Below are 17,413 nucleotides of genomic sequence, written 5' to 3'. Positions count from 1 at the left end.
CAATGGCAGAAATGGAGAACAGAGGAACCTCTCTCTGACAAGGACAACCATCAAAGAGTTGTTGTTCTGTTGTCAGAAAACCTGAGTGATTTTTAAAACCTTATAGTAAGTATCAAAGAAGGAGAATGTGAAATAAAGTCTTTGGGCAATTCTCTGAGAACACTGGAAAAACTGCTGAACAAATGTAGCATGAAAACATCTTGGCTCAATTTTTATAATTTCTATATATGCTGGGAAAATATATACATGCTTTCGTTTATTTGTGTTAATTTCACACTTTCCTGCAGAAAAAAAGATCATTTCATCCAAGTGTAAACTGTATTTAAAAAACTGCATAAACAAAACATTGCTTCATCAAGCAAGGAGTTATAGCACTGACAGGACTCTACCAAAGGGAAAGATGGTGGCACTATAACAGCCTCCAAAAAAAAAAAAAAGTATAAAATCCCCTGAAATAAAACCTTGAAGAATGATTTTCTGTTTTAGTTTACAGTCATGTAACATTCTGTGATCATTTATCCCTTCAGGCACTTTAACAACCCTTCTGAAATCATTATTATCTTTGAATAGGAAGCATTAAAGAGATATGCTCCAAGTTTTGGAGAGTAAGGCTACATTTTAACAATTAAAAGGTTAATAAATTAATTAAAAATAATTACAGTTCTATTATCTTCTCATTAATCATTATTTCCATGTTGCAAAACCCACACAAGGGTGGAACCGGATGAAAGACAGCACTGATCTGTTTTATGGTAAAACTCTTGTTTTGCATGTTCTGTTGCTAACTAGACATTGTGAGAATCAATGAGTCAGGGATTGGAAAGCTTTATAAAGCAAAAGAATACTATATAAAGGTGAAGCAGGTGTGTGGCAGACTACAAAAAAGACTTCTATAGAGGCTAATGGAAATGACAGTGGGAAATCTCCCATTTCTCCTGTTATTATGTGCAGCACTTTCTTCTGCTTTTCCTGCAAGTACAAGGCAGACAAAGGAAGAAGGCATGCAGCTCATCCAGGTGAGGAATGTAGAGCTCTGGGGAGATGTTTAGCTACTGTTGAGCATCCACAGCAGTCTGTGCAACTAGTATAGTGCAGCCAAACAGCAAGCAGAATAAACAACTGATTGAATATTTATAAGAATAGGCATGTGATGAGAAAGGCTACTTTAGCACCATCTTATTTTACTTTTCTTTAGAGACTGATTAAATTTGATGATGCATTCACTCTGTGTTAATTTTACAAATAATTAAACTTCTGCATCAGTCTAGGGTTGTTTTGTAGCTTGGGTGGAAATGTGGTTATTTATTTGACTTGTGATATTATGAAACATAACTTCTCATGAAGTAAGTATAGTATATTTTTCTGAACTATTACTGTCTAAAATGTGGGGAAACAGGATACAACCACTGAAATTTTATGTTCAGTAATGTATTTCAAATTACTTCTTCTAAAGGGCTCTAGGTAATCTTGGGGGGCAGGGTAAGTGGAGGCTACATTATCAGAAAATAATCTATTAAACAAATGCTAATTTTAAATGCATTTTAATAACTGAAAAATATTTATGGTGATAATACAATGGGAAAAGCCAGCATTAAGAGAAAAATATTCATGCAGGCTTTAACTTTTATCCATGCTGCCATAGAACAGAAAGAAAAGTAGCAAAGGCTACTGACTGGTGTTTGTTTTACATCTTATAAGCTTCAAAGCAAACATCACTGATTGTTCTAAGCTTTGGGTTTGTTTTTTTTTTTTTCATTAGAAGTATCTGGAAAATTACTATGGCTTTAAGAAAGATGGAGAACCTTTTGTTTGGAAAAGCAATAATGCAATGACCCAAAAACTAAAAGAAATGCAGGAATTCTTTGGGCTGGAGGTGACAGGGAAACTGGATTCTGGCACTATGGACTTGATACAGAAACGCCGCTGTGGATTCCCTGACGTAGCTGGGTTCTCCACCTTTGCAGGAGAGGCAAAATGGACAAAACATGTCCTGACATACAGGTAATCACAATGGAATTCTTCATGTCAAGGCAGTGTGAAGTACAGGGTGAGTGGCAGCAGCACAACTTGTTCTCTCCTGTGTTTTAAAGGATAGTAAACTACACACCGGACCTGCGTCCAGCAGATGTCAACGCAGCGATCAGGAAAGCGTTTCGTGTCTGGAGCAGTGTGACCCCGCTGAGATTCATCCAGAAAGACAGTGGTGATGCAGACATAATGGTCTCCTTTGCAGCCAGAGGTAAACCTCTATGTAACCATTATGAGTTTTTGCCAAGTCACTGCCTATGTGGAGCAGTTGACTTGCAATGATTTCTCCCGTACATAGCACGTGAGGAGATCAATGTCCAGTTGAACAAGCAGACAGGAAAATACAGTTCTTGCTCAAGGTGCTATGGTTACAGGTCTTGACAGACTTTGGGGGAGGGCATAGAGGCAGATGAAGAGAAAGGGGAAGAAAATGTAGGGACCTGCCAGTAGTTCAGTGGATCTATACCTGCTGTGTGCTGCTCAGTGCGTGCATGAATCCCCAGTCATCTGTGTTTGCGATTTGCTCCTCAGATCACAACGACTTCATCCCCTTTGATGGCCCAGGAGGCTCCCTGGCCCATGCCTATGCACCTGGCAAGGACTTTGGTGGAGATGCTCACTTCGATGAGGATGAAACGTGGACCAAAAGCACACAGGGTAGGTAATTAAGTTCTCCAAGACCTTCCTGAAGCAAGTTGCACATGGAATCAAGGCTGCAGTGTCTGTCTCCTCTCTTCCTTAAGTGTTTAAATTGCCACTGATTTGAAGGAGCATATGGTTTGCATAGTTCTAAAAAGCCTCTGAGTCTCTGCTTTAAGTTAAGGCCCCAGTTCAGCTTCTGCCATGCACAGGGGGGGAGCTTTATTTGTAAGGTGGCCCCACTTCTTCCCATTCCTCAAACCTCTTCCTGCAGTTACCTCCCTTGCACTGGCCCAGGGTCCTTCTTCTACACTGAATTCTGCAGGATCTACAGGCTATTTCCTTGTACTCCCCTATAATGATTCCATTATTTTTACCTCTGACCATAATTTCATCTCCAACCAAATTTCCCACAAGAATTTCATTTGATTGGACAAGCAGTTCTGAAAGCTTCTGACCTACCTTATGCTCTTCATGTTATTCAGGACAAAGACACAGCTCTCCTCTCATGTGTTTTGTTTGATGTTTTCAGGCACAAACCTGTTTTATGTTGCTGCCCATGAGTTTGGCCATTCACTGGGACTTTCCCATTCCAAAGACCCCAATGCTCTGATGTATCCAGTTTACAGGAAATTTGACCCTTCAGTACTCCTTCTTCATCAGGATGATATTACTGGCATACAGTACCTCTATGGTAATTCAGAATTTTTCATCAACTACTGCTTGTAATTTCAAAGACTTCAGATACTTTTCAGTGACAGTTTTGTGTAGTGGATACACCTCAATGAGTTCACACTATAATTTCTTCCATAAACTGCTTCTTTTAGGACCATCTCCCAATACAAACAATGATCAAACAGAATCTACTGAGATAAAAGACCCAACTGAGTCAAAAGATCCTGCACTGCCAAACAGCTGCAGCTCCAATTTGACATTTGATGCTGTCACCACTTTCCGTGGAGAAATAATGTTCTTTAAAGACAAGTAAGTCAACTTCTGAAAGTAAAATACCGGAGTGTCACTTTTTAAATTATGCCCCACAGCACAGAAAAGTAACTTTAATTAGCATATCAACCATTTTAGACAGGAAGACAAGGAATCAGGGAAAGAGATGGAAAACAAAAAGCAAAGAGGGTAGCAGAGAAATGAAGAGAGACAAGTATAAGGAGGAGGATGACCTTTGGAACAGAGGGTGCTTTGAATAGGGTGGGGGAAAACCTCCTCTGCAAACACGGGCTGTTTTCACTTCAGGCTGTAAGCAAGTCCCAAGTGTTCAGCATCTGGAGAGTTCAGCTTTGGAAAAACACATCACCAGCTCTGAGACACCTCACAGCCTCTTTGCTCTCCTTGCTCTCACCAGCCCTGACAAAATACCTGCTTGAAGAGCCTCTGTAGTGAGGATTTAGTATACTAATAAAAGGAAAGGAAATCTGGGCTTTTGTTACCAAAGTCTTACTGGGCATCAGCCTTGTGAAACAGGTCTCTCTAAGCTCCACTTCTGCATAAAGGGAAATAAATGTTTTGACAAAACAATTCATCTGACCTATTTTAGATGTCTGCATCAAGATGAGAGTGATCCTTCTATGGAAATAACTGTCTTTACATTAAGTTACAGGGACTGTAGTGTGACTAACTTGGATACACAGCTGGGTTTAATCAGATAAATACTGCCCTGGTTGCCATGATGTGGTTTCATGCATCAGTGAGTGTGAACATCTAATTTTATTTAAAACCTGCTCTATACTTACACAAGGCATATTTGGCGCAAACATCCAGCAGTCAGAACAGCTGATTTTGAGTTCATATCTTCACTCTGGCCGCAGCTGCCACCTGGTGTTGATGCTGCATATGAAATTCCTGAAAAAGATGAAATGGTCATTTTTAAAGGTAAAATGTTGTCTTTTTATTTTCCCATGTTGTCTTCCCAAGTAGCCTAGAGAGTTTGCATTTGGGTTCAAAACCACTTAAATTCTTTCCGCAGGATTTTCCAATCTTGAATTTAGTCCAATAAATTGGTGTGTTTCAATCACAGAAATAAGAAAGTTTTTGTCCAAGTTAATGAACATCTGTCTTATTTTTTATTATCCACATTGAAAATTTCCCCTGCCAAAATAATTTTCATTACTTTTCTTCTGGGAAATTTTCTATTGAATTTAAGAATGATACTAGTATTAGTATGAAGAAAGAAACTGAAATTTCTTTCCGTTTTAAAAAAAAAGTAATGTGGAGAACTGTTGCATTTTTTTTTTACTCTATTTTCAGTTGTTTTCAAGTTCAACAATTATTTTCAAGTAACCATCAGCTTTCATTAAAAAGATTGTGTCATTCTCAGAAGATTCTCACAACATGTTGTTATCAACTTTTGTTAATAGGGAAAGAATTCTGGGTTGTGAGAGGAGATACCGTACTTCCTGGATACCCTCAAAAACTCTACACCATGGGCTTTTCAAAGGATGTTTCCAAAATTGATGCTGCTTTTCATAATGGAATTGAGGGGAAAACATATTACTTCATAGCAGACAAATTTTGGAGGTAATATTTCCTGTGGTACTTTTCTAAATAGGAGCAAACATAATCACATGATCAATATCCTGTCATGATTTAGGATGCATTAGTCAGACACTTTTGGTGATCTCTTTCAGCGTCACAACTTGTGGAAAAATATTTGAAAGGAGGTGGAACAGTGTGTTTAGTTTTTCTTTTAGTTCATTTAGCAGTTTATTTGTTTGTTTGTTTGTTTTCATTTAGCTCTCTTGGTCATTGTACAGCTCCACAAGTCATCTCATGAAATCAGGCAGAAGTTGACTATTCACATATCAAATGTTTCTGTGGAGTAAGAAGAAGAATGTCACCCACTTTCCAGTTACTAACAGATAGTTTCATAGAGTTGCTGATGAATGTCATGTACTGCAAAGAGTTATGTGCTGTGCATGGTTATTATTTTTTTTCTTTTCAATCCCATTCTGCTGCTCAAGTTTGTCTTACAGGACATAGATTTCTAACAGCCAAAGGAGGTGCTCCTGTAATGGAAGCAGTAAATAACTCAAATTATTTTAGATGAACAACAAAGCTTCTCTTACCTTCCACCACAATGTCGAAACAATTGTATATACAAAGATCACTCTAGAGAATTATTCAGCCACATGTCTGTACTTTAAGCAGAAGATCAGATGTCCACATTTTCGGTCAAACTCTCATAACTTTAAGAGTTTCATCATTAAATCTCCTGTACAGGAAATTACAGAAGGGAAAAGCTTTCACAAGCCTTCTTATTCCAGCACTGATAGATAAACTTCACCAAAAATGTAATAGCTTGCTGTAAGTAACTTAAGTAAATTGACTTAAAATACCTTATAATTCCAGAAAAAGCACAGATTTTTCCTGGTAAACCTTTCTTACAGAAATATAATGTGAAAAAAACCTTTTTATAATCTATTATCTATTGCTCCTTTAGGCATGGGCTCTTAGAAAAATAAAAAACAGATTCATGGTGATGGTTCCAATATTAGGGATTCTTAGGGGGAGTAAAGAGAACCAATACATCCATTGCAAATAATAAATTAATAATTAATTTATGGCAATTGTGTCTCCTTCTACACTACCAAATGACACTGAAAATCTTCAATGAACTTGGTTATCTGTCAATAGGTAGAAGATAATGAGCTGAGAGGAATTCATCATGAGTTGTTTGCAGGTTTTGATGACTCCTGTTTGTTTATAATTTTTTTTTTCAGTTATGATGAAAGAAGTCAGTCTATATATAGGAAGCCATTACTGATAAGAGATGCCTTTCCAGGAATTAATGGGAAGATTGATGCTGTTTTTCAACATGAAAGTGAGTAACTATTCTTGCTAAAATCTGTAAGAAATGCTCAACGTGATAGGGCTGAGAGTGCTTGGGCAGAGACAGGTACGTCCATGTGCTGCTCAGAACCCACAGGATGACCAACAAGACCCTGAAGCAGTCACAAAACACTCCTATGTTTCATCTTTACCTCCTTCAAAAATGGGGATGGTAGACCTTTGGTGGCAGCTGCACATCTGAAAGGGCCAGCTCTATGGGAGAGATATACCTGTATTCATGCTGCTGCGCACATCACACCATGAGATCAACACACCACACAGTGACATCCCGACACCATGAGGTGTGCCTCTCACAACCTGTCCCTCTGACATAAAACAGTCAGAGCCAGCTTCTCCTGCAGGAGGGTGAGCACTGCTTAGACATGGAAATGCTGGACTAGACTTGAGGATATATTCACACTGCCGCATGTCACAGCTTCCCAGTTGCCTCCTTGCTCCTCATCTGCTGCTCATCCAAACTATGCAAGTTTATTGTTTCATAGCAAATCTTACTTCCTCACCCTCAATGAGTCTCACACGTGGTGCTGAGACACCCAAGAGGGCAGCGTGGATGTGACTAGCCCAGGCTGGACCTCTCTTTCCCTGCATGGCACCCATCAAGCAAGCATCTGTTCACACCTTGCTGTGCTCTGTGCCACACTCTGGTCTGTGCAATGCCTACCCACAGGTGGCTAGAAATGCACCCTGCTGAGGGGCTCAGCACAGCTGGAGTGTAAGAGCAGATATTTCAAACTAAAGAAAGGCACAGGATACATCCTTTGCAGAGTGACCTTGTGGGGTTCATCAAGTACACAATACAGCACATGCATGGCTGGTTTACTGTGGAGCGTGTCCCCATGCTGCTGGGTCATGTGTTGCAGAAGTTACACCTGGGAGAAGATGCTGTTGGCAGAATAATTGTATCCAAAGGTTGCTTTGAGCTCTTTGAGGATGTTGTTAAAGTGTACTAACCTTTATATCTGCAATCTCATAATTCATTTGGGTTTGGGTTTTATTGTTTCTTTTTTTTCTAGACTCCCTTTATTTCTTCAGTGGAAGAAAGCAATTTGAGTTTGACCTTAATAAGAAGAGAGTTACACGCCTCCTGAAGACAAACTTTTGGTTTCCATGCTAATAAAATGAAATATGTAATGGTGTTGGAAAGAATGTACTGTTCTTGTGCTAGAAAAGCTTTTTCTTTTATAAACATGTAGAATGTAAAAGTACTTCAGCACCAGTCAGCAGATATCAGTTCCTGCTTAACCTGTATTTCTTTAAATAACAGAACAGTATTTAACATATTGATGTGTACATATGTATGTAGTTAACATCAGGCTGGCTAGCTTATCAAACAACAATGCAGTTTCTACTTTTGATACAAAATTGTGATTGATTTTATTATTTCTGCCATCTTCTTTTCACTCTTCTTGCCATACATCACCCTACACAGAGCCCTCCCATGGAGCCAGGAGTCCACGAGGAAGAGTATTTCTCTTCCTAAAGCTAGGATTGCTCTCAACCTGTTTTAGATATTTCAGAGCTAAGCAAGAAGACTTGGCTAGTGCTGGTAGTTACAGTGAGACATACATGGTTTCCCAAGGGCAATCCCTCCCAGCCAGAGGGGTGTTGGGAGGTGGAAGTTCTTTTTTACAGTGACTGGAGAGGCAGTTTATGTTGGACACCTGATTATAGAAGGCTTGATTAAAGTGTGACGAATTCTACCCTAAACTATTTATTGATACTTGTCATTTCCTGTGCAGTGTGCTCTCAGAGAGGATGGAGCAGATGACCCTACTGCTGTCCCTCCCAACCTTATCCTTTCTGTCAGCAAAGGCTCATTTCCATAGACACAGGAGCAGAGGGGCACACCGGCATGTGGGGAAAACCCAGACACCACTGCCTTTCCTCTGGAGTGTGGCTGCAGTCCACAAGGACATGAAGGCTCCTGGGGGTACAGGAGGTGCCAGGCCAGCTGCTCTCCTGGCAGGGCTGTGTGTCTAAGAGCACTCCTGGGGGCTCCACGCTCTGTTGGTATTTTCACGTTGGTGCTTCACCGTGGGACAGAAGTTCTCATCAGGGGAGGTGAGCAATGGAGTGGGGCCACAACTCCTGTTCATCTTTGTCCAAGTGCTCCATGGTTTCTGTCTGGGATTGTCTCTGTGGCCACTCTCACGGCTCTCTGGGCCCAGGGGCAGACATGAACCAGCTGCCACTTCAATACTGCTGACATCATCTACCTGATGCTGAAAGCCAGACATCGCTTGGGGCCACAATTATTCACATGGACAGCCAGCAAGATCCAAGGTATTAGAGAAGGTATCCTCTCTTTCAGGCATGTAAAAATATCTCTACCAGCACCTATTGTCTCCTCCTCATTAAACAACACCCCTCCAAAAACATGAAAACTGAGAAAAAATAGTTGTTCTATTTGATTCTGCTTCTCCATGAATCAGAGAATCGCTGAATGACTGAGCTTAGTTGGGCCTCTGGAGTTTATCATGTTCAACCCCCTCTGCTCAAACCCACCTAGAGTGGGCTACTGAGTCTCTAGGTGGCTTTTGGGGACACTGCTTCTGCACAAGGAGAGACTCCACCACCTCCTGGGCAAACTGTGACAACGTTCTCTCACTCTCACAGTAAAATAAGTGTTTCCTGAAGTTGCGAGGGAACCTCCCGTGTTTTAGTCCTGTTGGGATAAGGTGATTGTATTCTATTTATGCATAAAATTGTACTGCAAGATTGCAAGGAGATATTTCAACACACTGTATGTAACCTTTTTTCTGATGCATTTTTAAAACTCCTGGTAGCAGGGCTACTCAAATGGGGCACTCCAGTGACTGAGGAATCTTTATCTGAATTTTATCAGGGTCAAAAATGTATAATGGCACTGTCAGACTTGCAAGACAAATACTGCTGCCACACCTGCTGTAGAGGTGGCAAACAAGGTTTGCTATCAAAGCAAAACTAAAGGTAAAATGATTAATTTTAATCACAAGACCTTGAAAAAAGGAAATTACTAGCTCTGGTCAGTGTCTGACATTGCTGAGGTCAGAGAAGTAGGTTCAAGTCTTGTAACTTGAAAGTTTCTATTGAATTTATTAAGAAATATTTCTGTATTGTTTGTTTTTTTTTGTTTTTTTTTTTTTTCTTAATAGTCTCCTTGTAATGTCCCTAATTCTGTATTTCCTTCATGTTTCTGGTATGGGTTTTTGATTGGTCTTGCAGCTGCAAGTCTTAATCAGTCCATGGTCTTAGCTAAAACAGTGAAAGTTAAAAAAATGCATGAACAGCTTGGCTCACACTTTATAGTGTCAGTTTGTTTGGAGTTTTTTGGGGGGGGGTTGTTTTGGTTTTTGGGTTTTGTTTGTTTGTTTGTTTTGGTTCCTTCAGGAAGTTTCCAGCTGTTCTGGTTTGAATAGTTTTATTCTGTTGTTCCTACTGTTAATGCTCTTCTATGGTGTCTGTGCCTTGCATATCATTTCCATTGTGGATAACTGCATGAGACCATGTTCTTTTAAATGTGATAATCTCTTCCAGCGCTGGTCTATCCAACTTTCTTTAGGAAATATTGTCTTTCAGATGAGATTATAGCTCTCAGAACAGAGCTGGCTGGTCCTAGAACTAAGGGAAACTGGGAGCCCCAAAGGGTATGGGGGAGCAGCTTCATGACCTTTCATGACTGTTTTGTAGTTTTCTGACTGTCACATATTTATCCAACTAGTTCTTGTTTGGGGGGGTTTTGATGATTTCTGATTAGTTGTAGCTCTCTCTTTACCTATTTCTGTGTACACAGATAGTCCTACCAATTGTGAATAGGAAGTCTTAGATCTGTGGCAGAAGTAGAGCTTAGCTGACTCCAGTACTGTCTATCTTAATATAGTTTAGCTGGTTTAGTATCAGATGTTGATATCATTTTTTCTTCACAATTCTTACTTTAAAAATCTCTGGTATCACCAACAAGACAGCGTGACCATTTGAGTGAAAACAGGCTTTTGAACTAAAGGTGATTGACCTGTATTCAATATCCTGTGCTCTTCTAAAATACATTTTGAGACCTAGGCTCAGAGCTAAATACATTCTTTGTCTGTGGTACATTTAGTCCAAGCATTCCAGTTATAGTTTTCTCATCTTCTAAGCACATCAGATTTCTATGTTCTAGACAATTTCTGCTCTGTTTGTATAGAAACTTGGGTGAAGACAAAAGTATCTCTCACAAGGAACATGTGACTCTAGAATTCAGATCACAAGAATTTCTCTGTTTTCTTCTGTGTTTTATATATACTAGTCACCTTTGTTGTAGTTTTCACCATCTTGTCTTGGAGGACATGCCTACATCTGAAGGTATATATTTAGCTTTTGCTTTTCAAGGACTCCATAGCACAACCATCAGACACAATCCAGAAGGTCCAATATGGAAGTCCCAACACTATCTAACCAAGGGAAAAAGCTATTTAGCTCAGAAGTTCTTTTTCTTGGTATTTATTGGTTTTCTCCAGTTTCACACACTCATCCCGCCTAGAAGGGGCGAATGACCTTTGATGTTGTTCTTGGCAGGATTACAAATACACGATCAAGCAAGGTAGGTCTGCGGTGCTGACCTGAACTGAAAGCCATTGTGTCGTGATTTAAACAAGCAGACTAAGAGCAGAGAGTTTATACCTCAGTAAACCAGACAAAAGTAACTGATAAGTGCTGGCAGAGCAGAGCAAGATTGAAACAAGTCCATTTAAATATTGTCTGCAGGAACTTGGTCCTAGTGATATGTTTGGTTTGGTTAATGGAAATGCTGTGGGGGGATAAAAGCCTTTCTCAGTAACAAAAACCTGCAGATCTGTAGGTTCAGAAGTATTTAAGACAACCCAGAGCTACAATGATGCATGTCTTAGGTGTACATTGATATTATAGAGACAATACTTTAAAACTGACAAGGAGCAGGCTTTGTTTCCAGATTATTCTCTGGCAGCCTCTGAACTTCCATCTGGCTGCCAGGAAGAAAAGAAAACTGCCTTTGCAGGTTCACAAGAAGTAGCTGCCTCATGGAGTGTTTTGGCATTTGTGCCATGTATCCAGCTGGGAGACTGTGAACCTGTAGGAGTTCCAGTATGTCCCAAATGCTGCAGATCTCCAGGAAATACGCAGATTTAGTTTGTAGATCAGCGTGGACACATTGATTTCTTCCTGCTGTCTCTTTCAGAACAAGGTTTACATCTGCACAACTTGTGTGAAAACCACTAAGTTTAGAGGCAAAGGGCTTCAAGCTGGCAATGCTGGTTCTGCAGGGCATCCCAAGGCCTATCTGCCATCAAGGAAATCAAGACTTGAACACAACAGACCAGATTCCCACCCCAGTTAACAGCCCAATTGCAAAGATGAAGAATGTAATTTGAGTTTCCTGTGTTCAGGAAACAGGTGCTTGGCATGGAAAGTGGCACTCCTTCCCTTCTCCTTTTACTGAAGTCATTGATGATGCCATGTCTGAGACTGTGCCTGTCACTCAGGTGTAACAAGTGCTGCCCCACTGTGGGACTGGTCACACTGAATTGCTTTTCTACAATAGAATAATTAGAACTGATTCAGCACCTGTCATCCTGAGCCCTATCACAGTGGCCTTTGGACTTCTGAGTGGTTTGAACTACAGAATTGTGCTCCTAACACTGCCCAGCACTGCACCCTGGTTTGTAAACCGAGTGACTGATCATTCCCCTGGAGCTGTGCCAACAGCAGTTCTATAAAGGAAATGTTTAACACTGGGTGATGTGAAGCCATGAGCTTGTGCAAACTTCAAGACAGCTGATTTGGAGGCTTACGTTTGGCTGTTTCATCTCACTATTAAAATGTACTTGGTTCATTCAGGGAAAACTCCTCATGAATGCTCTAACTTCAAGCAAATATCGGGCAATCAGTAGAATATTGCTGCACTGTGACATGACTTATATTTTGACACATTAGACTTCACATGAAAAGTGACAACCTCCAAGGAAAGTAGCTTGTTTCAGGATAATAATTCTAGGTTTTCAGAAAGAGTTTTGTTGTTTCAAAATAGATTGGAAAGACGTTAGAAGATTAGGATATACATAAGAGCACAGAATGGAAAGAAAATACTTCCTGTGGGAATGATGATTATTTCATAGTACCACCTGCTGTTGAGAAAGCAGTTGCTAACATCATTGCGACAAATTGTAAACAATTCTTTGAATTATGAAGTATCTATTTTCATTTTTGGAACATTAAAATTACATAACTACCAAACAATGTTCCCTTTTCTACAGTAATTTTGTAGTGAGAGATGATTTAGGGAAACCCCACAATGATTCACGCTGTGTATTTATTTTTACATTATTCAGTCAGGGGTGTGGGTGGAAGTCATTAGAACATGTTACCAGAGAATGCTAGGGGAAAGGGGAAATAGGTACACGAGTCAAATCCAAGTCCCAGGTAGGTGAGGTACAAAGTAAATCGAAATCACAGAGAGAGAAGCTTGCTCAAGGCTAGGAACTTCTGGGGAAATATGTCTCCTCTTAATGCCTCTGCCTAAATGTCTTTTTCAGTTAATGCTGAAAAGGGAAACAATTCTGGGTAGAACTCTGGCAATGCTTACATTTCTGTGAAGACCTAGAGAGTGAGGAGCAGTCAGTAGAGTACCTAGAAAAGGGACATTTTGAGGTCTCTCGTCTCAACACAAGGAACAAGGGTGCAGTTCTGCTGAGGAAGAAATGTAAAAATAAAGCAGGATTATTGTTAATATAGGCAGACATAAATGTGTACTGCTTGGATATACACTGGAAAAACCCTTGTACACACTGGCTTAACATCTGTGCCACCTCCTCTTCCTTAGCAGTGGCTTAGCAGATGGGTACCACACCTAGCAGGGTGATTCAGGGTGAGAGCTGTCAGGGATAGGTAAGTGTAAAGCTTCCTTCTCTCCTTTGATTGCATGGAGGCTTTTCATGTAAGCACATCTGGAAGAGCTCTGCTGTGAGGACAGGCTGAGAGAGCTGGGAAGAGAAGGCTTCAGGAACACATCACTGTGGGCTTCCAGTACTTAAGAGGGAATTATAACAAAGAGGTTTAGGGACTGTTTACAGGTGTAGATAGGGATAGATAGGACAAGGGCAAAGGGATTTGAATTAAAATACAAGAGATTTAGATTAAATCTTGGGAAGAGGTTCTTGGCATGTGTTGAGGCACTGGAACAGTTGCCACAGAAGTTGTGGATGTCCCATCCCTGGAAGTGCTCAGTCTGGATCGGGCTTTGAGTAACCTGGTCTAGTGGAAGGTGTCCCTACCTATGGTAAAGGGGTTGGAACAAGATGGCTATTAAGGTTTCTTCTAATTCAAGCCATTCTATGATTCTAAATTTCTGTGATTTTGAACAAATTCCAGGCAGGGACAGTGTGTTTGGAGTGGTCCAGATCTGATACCCTGATATACTTGAGGCTGTTGCAGCTCCCTGGCCCCAGGTCCAGCAGAGAGGTTGTGCCTGTATCCCAACAGGTACGTACACACGTACATACATACCCAATGTGGGCACCCTGGTGTCCTTGCAGTCACAGCACCACTGACACAGGGGCCTCCCAGCCCAGCCCCACCCCAGAGGCTCTCACTGAGATCCCCCCGACATGATAGAGCCCCTCACACAGAAAAATAATCTGAAACGGGGTTTAGTGAGAGGCCAGGACAGTGCCAGTCAAATGCAGGTACAACACAATGGTCCTGTGAGAAAAATGAGGAACTGTGCAGACCCCAGTTGGCACTTGGTAATAACTCTCATGAGATTTTGTCCTCTGAGGAGGTCTCAGTTTCATTTTGGCATTCATTATTGGTCTCCTTGGTTTCCTTCTGTTGGGATTTGAGCCTTTGTCTATAGACAAGTGCTTGAGAAGGGAAGATGCCACACCACAGCAAAGCAGATGACTGAAACCTGTCCTTCCCTTGAGTGTGGGATCGAGGGAGCTGTGCCGAAGCACACGCAGTAGGAAGTCAGAGCAGATGGTGAAATGGGAGATGACTTTGTAACCCATCACCATGGAAATTCCCAAGACAGGGGGACACCACTGCTTCTGTTTCCTCCTCCTGATGCTGCTTACAGTTTTTACTCCTCAAATGTACAGAGCTCCCACAGCTAGTGCTGGAGTCCAGGATTTTCTAGTCCTTCCACTTGCTGCCTTGGAAAGTAATTTATTTAAAGTGTCAAAAAAAAAAATCCAAGAGTCCTCTCTGACCCTCTGCTCAACTCAGTATTCTCTTGATCACATTAAAATATGGCCACAGATCCTGCACAGAAATCTGCAAAGCAGAAGAAACTCCGTGAAAGCCACAGGATTTCTTTATGTTCCTGTCTCAGCCACCAGATGCATCTGATTAATGTGCTTCCCTTGTTTGCATGTGTCTGTTTAAACATGTCTATGATACCTTCAGAAAATAAAAAGGAAAAGATAAAAGAAACAAGAAGCTAGCTACTTCTTATGGGAAAAAAAAATAAGAAGTGAAGCTATTGAATCAGGAACAATATTAACCATCCTAAAGAAACACAGGAACAAGAAAAATTTACAGGGTCATAAGACTAGTCTAGAAAGTGAGTTAGAGAAGTTAAGCAGCATTTCACAAATCCCAAAATCCTTCAAGCTGTAGCTAGACCTTTGGAGAAGTATCCAAAACACAAAATTCTGTTTCTACATGTCTCAAGATGGAGCAAGAATAACCAGTAATTGTCTCCTTGGATTATAAACCATGAAGTTGGATTTCTTTAGTCTACAACAACTGTACCCTTTAAGGTATTCTTTTCCTAGTCATCTAAAATCCCAGCTTCTGCTTTTGAAGTGTCCTGTATTAGCTTCAATCAGTCACTCCAGGCAAACTATGTGACTTGCATTGGAAAGTATAAGGCAATTTACTTTTCCCAGGAGTGATGTACGCTCTGCTGAACCTAGATGCAATTAGGGGGTGATACACTACAGTGAGTGTAGCATCTCATATGAAATAGATTCTTTTTCATTATATTTGGGAAAGTAAGTGAAGAATTTCCCAGCATAATTAAAATAATGATATTTATTTGTATTTCTCCCTCTCACACTAACATTTACTGTTTCTCTTTTAAGGTTTACAAGGAGGATCTTTACCTCCAATAAGAACAGAAACATCAAAACTATCCTGAAAGATGTTCAGCCTGTACCTGACAGCCTGCAGAGTTAGCAAACACACATCCCTTTCAGGCCAATTACTCTGATGCTTGCAGTTAGAAATGTTTTCCTCAGTTTAGGAATCTATACTGTCCAGGATATTTAAACTCTTCTTACCACTGTTAGGGACCTGGCCAATACAGTCAATGTAGCATGAAGAGCAATTCTTCTCATTCAGAAGTCCGTGTCGTGTGGTCAGTTGAATCACTCTCTGGAATTCATTGTCCAAAATAGGGGAACTTGAAGACCTAAATAACTTACAGATATCAACACAACAGAACACTTAAAGCAGATTTCACCTCATTACTCGTTTGCCTGTACTTGAGACACCCACCCAGGGCTGGCTGCCATGGCACAGGAGCTATGGCTACCTGCATCCTTCCAGAGCAAATGATGATCATTTGTGATTCCCTAGAGAATTTCAAATAACACTAATCTTCAGGCAGCTGAATCCCAAATCCCATATATAAATTTCATCACTCTTGTTCAAGACTACACTAGGGTCTTGGAGACTGGAGGCTGTGAAATTTTTTTTAAATACTTCCTTATATTTACCAGCTTTTATCATTGTTCATCTCACTCTTCTTTCTATGAGACAGTGAACACAGCATAAAAATGGCTACTTTAATCTTCTTTTTCCACACTGATAAAAACTCCTGTTGTCTTTCATGGTGTCTTTTCTATCATCTCGCTCTGCCTGAATCGAAACACACTATTCCAGCAGAGGGTTATCCATGCTGGCAAGAGTAGAAATGTTACTTACCATACAAATGGGAACCCAGATTATGCATTCCAGTAGCATGACCAAAATTGTTAATATCGGTAAAAAAACGTTGAATCATTTTAGCACTCACTTCTGCTAATATCATAAGATTGCTTTAGATAGAACTGTTAGATAACTGTTAGATGACAGTCTTCCTGGAGTTATGCTGCTGGTTATTCCATAAAAACGATTGGTTCTTTGTACTGTCATTTTTATCTTGATATTACATATTGTTACATGATATTATATAGTCTGTTTAAGATTAAATCATGTGCAGCATATGTAGCATAATTTGAATAATTATCATACAATTTATTAAGTTGCTCTTAAATCTTATTTCTCATTATTTCTCCAGTTTGTCAAAACCTTGTGCCATAAATAGTCTAAATTCATGATTCAAAAAAACCATATGAAATGTAGCTCAACATCTTACCTGAAAAACATTTCCTTATTTGTTAAATATGCTATAAAATTGCACAAACTAGAAGACTTGGGCAAAATAAGGATAGTAATATTAGTTAAACACCTTGCGTCACTACCTGATGATGAAACTGCTATGCATCATTTTTACTAATCAGAGGATATTATACAGCATGAGTCAGGCTGTCACAGATTTATTATCAGCTATATAAACACAGCTGAGAAGTGTGCTCAGTAGCTCAAGAGTGAAACTGAGGCACACAGCCTTAGATGAGGATGAAGACCATTGCAATTCTCCTGTCGCTTTATGTGGCCATCTCCTCTGCATTTCCTGTGGCTCCAGAAGCAGAAGATGAAGGAAAAACCTTACAGCTTGTAGAGGTAAGTATTTTTTCAGTGCATATCTAAGGGAAACATAAGGTATTTTGAGAGATAACTATAATTGCAATTCACAGAATATGGGTGGAAACTAAAGATGTGCCATTTTGGAGAGGTTTTAGGAGAAAGCTTTTCCTATCAGCCTCAAAAGTGTTTGCAAATT

The 17,413-nt window shown here is 40.1% G+C and overlaps 1 protein-coding gene across 1 annotated transcript; it reads left to right on the top strand.

Annotated features, from left to right (window-relative positions):
- Positions 1-908: 908 nt before the first annotated feature.
- On the top strand, positions 909-7,746 carry LOC131570256 (stromelysin-1-like). Its single transcript, XM_058822621.1, has 10 exons — positions 909-1,016; positions 1,760-2,001; positions 2,091-2,239; positions 2,560-2,685; positions 3,200-3,361; positions 3,495-3,651; positions 4,421-4,554; positions 5,040-5,199; positions 6,402-6,502; positions 7,545-7,746. Exons 1-10 carry the CDS (start codon positions 909-911, stop codon positions 7,643-7,645), a joined length of 1,440 nt encoding a protein of 479 aa, XP_058678604.1. The 3' UTR covers positions 7,646-7,746.
- Positions 7,747-17,413: the final 9,667 nt, after the last annotated feature.

This window comes from Ammospiza caudacuta, chromosome 2 (genome assembly GCF_027887145.1).
Source record: "Ammospiza caudacuta isolate bAmmCau1 chromosome 2, bAmmCau1.pri, whole genome shotgun sequence".
NCBI lineage: Eukaryota > Metazoa > Chordata > Aves > Passeriformes > Passerellidae > Ammospiza > Ammospiza caudacuta.
Note: the sequence above shows the minus strand (reverse complement) of the source record. Positions and strands in the feature narration are given on the sequence as shown.

What these genes read in the sequence shown, in the direction of transcription:
- LOC131570256 (XM_058822621.1), top strand. Translation starts at nt 909, where the DNA reads ATGACAGTGGGAAATCTCCCATTTCTCCTGTTATTATGTGCAGCACTT. An exon ending in AAACATGTCCTGACATACAG is followed by an intron (nt 2,002 to 2,090) that starts GTAATCACAATG and finishes TGTGTTTTAAAG; the next exon opens with GATAGTAAACTACACACCGG. An exon ending in ATAGCAGACAAATTTTGGAG is followed by an intron (nt 5,200 to 6,401) that starts GTAATATTTCCT and finishes TTTTTTTTTCAG; the next exon opens with TTATGATGAAAGAAGTCAGT.